Here is a 6,289-nt window from a genome sequence, read left to right as displayed (position 1 = left end):
GGGCTGAGTACAAAGTGGTGGGTATGAGGGTCAAGATTGTAAGATCTGAAAACTCCAGAAACCATCCCTTTGGTTAACAGCTGCTAAGGACAAATGCGTAACATATTTTCCAGTGATCCCATGCTGGCAAATCGTCAGGGTCATTCCTGCAACAGACAGATTCAAGGCCAGCCCCAGATTCAGCCAAGAGCAAAGCAAACACTCCAGCCTTATCTGGGCGGGGTTGTGTGGAGACTGACTATAAGACTATACCTGAGACTGGTCATCTTAGTTCTTTTCTCACCTTGACTGCAAGATGAAACTCCTTGTGCTAGCTGTGCTGCTCACAGGTAGGCAAGTCTCCCCGGCTCCACCCGCCTTTCTCTCCCAAGTGAGCTAAGATCTCACTCCTCTGGAATGGGGGCCACAGGCCACAGCAAACAGGGCTGGCTAGCCCCGCAGTCTCAAATTGAGGTTCCCAGTGGGGCTTAAGGGCTCCTCTATTGGGGTTCCCTCAAGGCTGGCACCTTTTCAACCTGCAAGTCTGAACTCAGATTGCCTGAACTAAGAAAGCTTGCCTTTATTTTCTTTTTTCCAGACAGGGTCTTGCTCTATCACCCAGGCTGGAGTTCAGTGGCATGATCATAGCTCACCACAGCTTCCAACTCGTGGGCTCAAGTGATCCTCCCACCTTAGTCAACTAAGTAGTTAGGCCAATCTCCCATTTATTTTATTTTATTTTAATTTTTATTTTTATTTTACTTTATTTTATTTTTGAGACAGGGGCTCACTCTGTCGCCCAGGCTGGAGTGCGGTGGCGTGATCTCAGATCACTACAACGTCCGTCTCCTGGGTTCAAATAATTCTCTTGCCTCAGCCTCTCAAGTAGCTGGGACTTGTAGCTCTCAAGTAGCTGGCACACACCACCATGCCCAGCTAATTTTTTTGTATTTTTTTGGTAGAGACAGGTTTTCACCACGTTGGCCAGGCTGGGTGACCTCCCTTTTAGATTCTCCTCATCCTGCTCTATTTTTCCCCTTTCTAATGCAGTATCCAGTTTCCTTACTTATCACATTTATTATTATTCTTATTATTATTGAGACAGAGTCTTGCTTTGTCGCCAAGGCTGGTGTACAGTGGTGCGATCTCGGCTCGCTGCAAGCTCCACCTGCTGGGTTCATGCCATTCTCCTGCCTCAGCCTCCCCAGTAGCTGGGACTAAAGGCGCCTGCCACCACGCCCTGCTAATTTTTTTGTATTTTTAATAAAGATGGGGTTTCATCGTGTTAGCCAGGATGGTCTCGATCTCATGACCTTGTGATCCGCCTGCCTCGGCCTCCCAAAGTGCTGGGATTACAGGCATGAGCCACCGCGCCCGGCCTTATCACATTTATTATTTATTGTTTTTCTCTCCCACTAGGTTGTAAGCTCCATGAGGCTAGAGATTATTATTAGTATTAGTATTAGTATTATTATATCTGTTCACTGCTGTATCTCTAGCTCCTAGGACAGAGCCTGGCACGTAGTAAGTGCTCAATAAATATTCACTGGATAAACAATGCAGATAGTTTAAAACTATCTGGCCTAGGGAGGCTGAGGCAGGAGAATGGCGTGAACCCGGGAAGCAGAGTTTGCAGTGAGCTGAAATCGTGTCACTGCACTCCAACCTGGGCAACAGAGCAAGACTCCATCTCAAAAAAAAAAAAAAAAAAAAAAAACTATCAGGCCTAGCTGGGTGGCACATGCCTGTAATCCTAGCTGAGGCGGTAGGGTCCCAGAAGAAGAAGAAGAAGAAAAAGAAGAAGAAATATATATATATATATATATATATATATATATATATACACACACACACACACACACACATATATATATATATATAAACTTTATATATATAAAGTTTTCATTAAAAAAAAAAGACCTCTACCCACTTTCACTTTACCAGGTTCCTGGGTCCAACGGTCTTCAGAGGAGGCAGCTGGCAGGGGTCAGGGAGGCAGCGTGGGGCCCGAGGGAGCAGGAAGGCAGTGTGTCCCTGGGGTGCTGGCAGACCGATTTGAACTCTGGCTATGTCTTCTTGCAGTGGCCGCCGCCGACAGCGGCATCAGCCCTAGGGCCGTGTGGCAGTTCCGCAAAATGATCAAGTGCGTGATCCCGGGGAGTGACCCCTTCTTGGAATACAACAACTACGGCTGCTACTGTGGCTTGGGGGGCTCAGGCACCCCCGTGGATGAATTGGACAAGTAAGTGATCCGCCTGGAGGAAAATTGGAGTGCCTGCCGGGGGCGGGGTGGGGCAGACGCCAAGGATCTCAGGAGGCATACAAAGGGGACTTGCATATCTGCTAAGGATAACATATTTTCACCTCTTGTCAAATAAACAAATATGTTCCAAGAGGACCCTGTAGCGAACGCTCCCCGTTAGAGATGGAAACAATGACCGACGTGCAAAACAGTGGGTGATGCTGCCCTCCTGTGGCATAATGTGGCAACAGTAAACATCACAGCAACTATCCACGTGTCATTTTCTAGCAGTGGTTAAGTGTCACTGCACCTTCTGAATACAGGATTTTACTGTATTCTTGCAACCATGTTAAAAATCGCTTTCAGGCCAGGCGCGGTGGCTCATGCCTGTAATCCCAGCACTTTGGGAGGCCGAGGCGGACGGATCACTTGAGGTCAGGCGTTCGAGACCAGCCTGGCCAACATGGTGAAACCCTGTCTCTACTAAAAAATACAAAAATTAGCCGGACATGGTGGCGAGCGCCTGTAACCCCAGCTACTTGGGAGACTGAGTTGGAGGTTTCAGTGAGCCAAGGTCGTGCCACTGCAGTCCAGCCTGGGTAACAGAGCAACCCTGTCTCAAAAAAAAAAAAAAATGCTTTCAATAAATATATGATAAAAGGACTTATATTTTTTCAAGCCATAGGATCATTTCTCCTGAAGCATCTTGGCGAAGTCATCCCCACGTGTTCCTGAGAGTGGGCAGGTGAGGGCTGACCTATTGCTCTGCACTTACTCCTATCTCAGCTGTCCCTCCCACTTTCCAGGTGCTGCCAGACACATGACAACTGCTACGACCAGGCCAAGAATCTGGACAGCTGTAAATCTCTGCTGGACAACCCGTACACCAACACCTATTCATACTCGTGCTCTGGCTCGGCAATCACCTGTAGCAGTAGGTTTACCCCTTCCTTGACCTATGAATTCTAGTTGGTTCTCAGTAGGCCGGGGGGAAGTAATAGTAACAACAGCCATGATTTAGTGATAATTTTCTTGGTTCTGGGCAGTGTCTCCTTTAATCCTCAGAACAACACTATGGGATAGGTACAATTATCCTCACTTAACAGATAAGAAAACTGAGGCTCAGAAGGCTGAGCTATTTGCCCAAGATCACACAGCTTGTAAGTGGTGATGGTTTGGGTTTTTTTTGTTGTTGTTTAGAGACAGGGTCTTGCTCTGTCACCCAGACATGAGCACAGTGGTGCAACCATAGCTCACTGTAGCCTCAACCTCCTGAGCTCAAGGGATCTGCTGACCTCAGCCTCCCAAGTAGCTGGGACTACGAGCGTGCACCACCATGCCTGGCGAATTTAAAAATTTTTTTTGTAGAGACTGGGTCTTACTACGTTGGCCAGGCTTGTCTTAAACTCCTGGGTTCAAGCAATCCTCCTACCTTGGCATCCCAAAGTGCTGGGATTACAGGGGTGAGCCACCATGTGCGGCTACTTATTTCTTTACATTCCATCTTTCCAATAGAATGTAAGATCCACAGAACAGGGATTACTGCCTATTTTCTTCCTTTCTTTTTTGAGACAGAGTCTCACTTCATCACCTCAACCTCCGCTCAGCTCACTGCAACCTCTGCCTCCCGGGTTCAAGTGATTCTCCTGCCTAAGCCTCCTGAGTAGCTGGAATTACAAGCGTGCACCACCATGCTCGGCTAATTTTTTGTATTTTTAGCAGAGATGGGGTTTTACCATGTTGCCCAGGCTGGTCTCAAACTCCTGACCTCAAGTGATCTGCCTGCCTCAGTGTCCCAAAGTGCTGGAATTATAGGCGTGAGTCACTGTGCCTGGCCGATTACTATCTATTTTCTTTATTGCTATATCCCCAGATCTAGAGCAGTGCCTGACATATAGTAGGTGCTCAATAAATAATTGATGAATGCATAGCCTAGATATAAACTTTCTTTTTCTTTTTTTAAAACAATCTTGACAACTTTGCAGAATAAATATAATCTTGCATTCTGCCTTTTCACTTATCACCTTGTCATGACTTTTTCATATTGCCTCAAACCTTTATTGTTACTGTTTTTTCCATTGTTACTATTTTAATCACTGAATAATATGGCTTAATTTGCTTATACATCCTCCTGCTCCACTTTAGAAGGACAAATTTACAAATCTGATGAAAGCTATGAACCCTCTCCCCAGGGAATACACACACACACACACACACACACACACACACACACACACACACACACACACACACAGTTTCTTTTTAATGTTTGCAACTAAGACAAGAAACCTGCATTAGAGGATGTTTGTTCATATTAATTAAAAATAACTCAGTTGGGCACAGTGACTCAAGCCTGTAACCACAGTACTTTGGAAGTCCAAGGTGGGTGGATCACTTGAGGTGAGAAGTTCGAGACCAGCCTGGTCAATATGATGAAACCCTATCTCTACTAAAAATACAAAAATTAGCTGGGTGTAGTGATGCATGCCTGTAGTCCCAGCTACTCGGGAGGCTGAGGCAAGAGAATTTCTTGAACCTGGGAGGCAGAGGTTGCAGTGAGCCGAGATCCCACCACTGCACTCCAGCCTTGGCGACACAGCGAGACTCTATCTCAAAAAAATAAATAAATAAAATAAAGGATCGGAGAGAAACAAAACTAATAAGATTCCTGAAGGTAAGCAGAGATACATAAATTATATGTAATAAAGTTTAAATGCATTTTAACTGTAATCTTATTGTTTATTTTGGTTACAAAAGTAAACAAGCCAAAAGTAATGCAACTTCAAACTCTACATAAATATCTATTATGGAAAGTGGAAGGCATCTATAATCCTACTACCCAAAGATAACCAGTTACATATTCCTCCAGATTTTTGGGGCATACACTAGCTTTTTTTATTTGGGAAAATTTCCATGTGCAGGCATACCTAATTTTTCTAAATGTCTATGTAGTATTCCATTTAAGGACGTTCCACAATTTTTAAAATACATGCTTTAAAGTAGAGAAACTAGGCTGGGCATGGTGGCTCACGCCTGTATCCCAGCACTTTGGGAAGCCGAGGCAAATGGATCACTTGAGGTCCGGAGTTTGAGACCAGCCTGGCCAACATGATGAAACCCCCTCTCTAATAAAAATACAAAAATTAGCTGGGCATGGTGGCGAGCACCTGTAGTCCCAGCTACTCAGGAGTCTGAGGTAGGAGTATCACTTGAACTCAGGAGGCAGAAGTTGCAGTGAGCTGAGATCGCGCCACTGCACTCCAGCCTAAGCAACAAAAGGGAAACTCCGTCTTAAAAGCAAAACAAAACAAAAAAACACAGGATGCCCAGATAAATATGACTTTCAGATATGCAATGGATAATTTTTTGGGGGGTATATGTCCCAAATATTGCATTGATTGTTTATCTGAAAGTCAAATTTAACTGGGCATCCTGATGTATTTGTATTCACTTAATCTGTCAGCCCTAAATGTGCATCAGTGGAATGGCTGCCAGCTTATTCCAATTAATTCTTCTTGCCTCAGATTGTACAAAACAGGGTCCACCTTGGCTCAGTGTTCTTCTTTCATCCCTCTCCAGGCAAAAACAAAGAGTGTGAGGCCTTCATTTGCAACTGCGACCTCAACGCTGCCATCTGCTTTTCAAAAGCTCCATATAACAAGGCACACAAGAACCTGGACACCAAGAAGTATTGTCAGAGTTGAATATCACCTCTCAAAAGTATCACCTCTATCTGCCTCATCTCACACTGTACTCTCCAATAAACCACCTTGTTGAAAGACCTCATGTTTGGATATTGTTTTATTCTCTGTCTATAAACTAGGTCTCTGCCTACTCTTTTATTTTTATGTATTTATTTTTTCTAGGTGGAGTCTTGCTCTGTGGCCCAGGCTGGAGTGCAGTGATGCCACCTTGCCTCACTGCAACCTCCGCCTCCTGGGCTCAAGCAATCCTCCCGCCTCATCCTCCCGAGTAGCTGGGACCATAGGCATGCACCACCATGCCTGGCTAATTTTTGTATTTTTTGTAAAGACAGAGTTTCGCCATGTTGCCCTGGCTGGTCTCAAA

General features: G+C 45.1%; 1 protein-coding gene across 1 annotated transcript; it reads left to right on the top strand.

Annotated features, from left to right (window-relative positions):
• The first annotated feature begins 222 nt into the window (after positions 1 to 222).
• Positions 223 to 6,003, top strand: PLA2G1B (phospholipase A2 group IB). Its single transcript, XM_004053996.4, has 4 exons — positions 223 to 329; positions 2,062 to 2,221; positions 3,028 to 3,155; positions 5,801 to 6,003. Exons 1-4 carry the CDS (start codon positions 296 to 298, stop codon positions 5,923 to 5,925), a joined length of 447 nt encoding a protein of 148 aa, XP_004054044.1. The 5' UTR covers positions 223 to 295; the 3' UTR covers positions 5,926 to 6,003.
• Positions 6,004 to 6,289: the final 286 nt, after the last annotated feature.

The sequence above is a fragment of the Gorilla gorilla genome, chromosome 10 (assembly GCF_029281585.2).
Source record: "Gorilla gorilla gorilla isolate KB3781 chromosome 10, NHGRI_mGorGor1-v2.1_pri, whole genome shotgun sequence".
NCBI lineage: Eukaryota > Metazoa > Chordata > Mammalia > Primates > Hominidae > Gorilla > Gorilla gorilla.
The sequence above is the reverse complement of the archived record's forward strand: the minus strand, read 5'-3'. Positions and strand labels throughout refer to the sequence as shown.

Excerpts from the sequence above, each read along its gene's own strand:
- PLA2G1B (XM_004053996.4), top strand. The coding sequence starts at position 296 with ATGAAACTCCTTGTGCTAGCTGTGCTGCTCACAG. Across the intron at positions 330-2,061 it reads GCTAGCTGTGCTGCTCACAG|TGGCCGCCGCCGACAGCGGC; the intron begins GTAGGCAAGTCT and ends GTCTTCTTGCAG. Across the intron at positions 2,222-3,027 it reads CCCGTGGATGAATTGGACAA|GTGCTGCCAGACACATGACA; the intron begins GTAAGTGATCCG and ends CCCACTTTCCAG.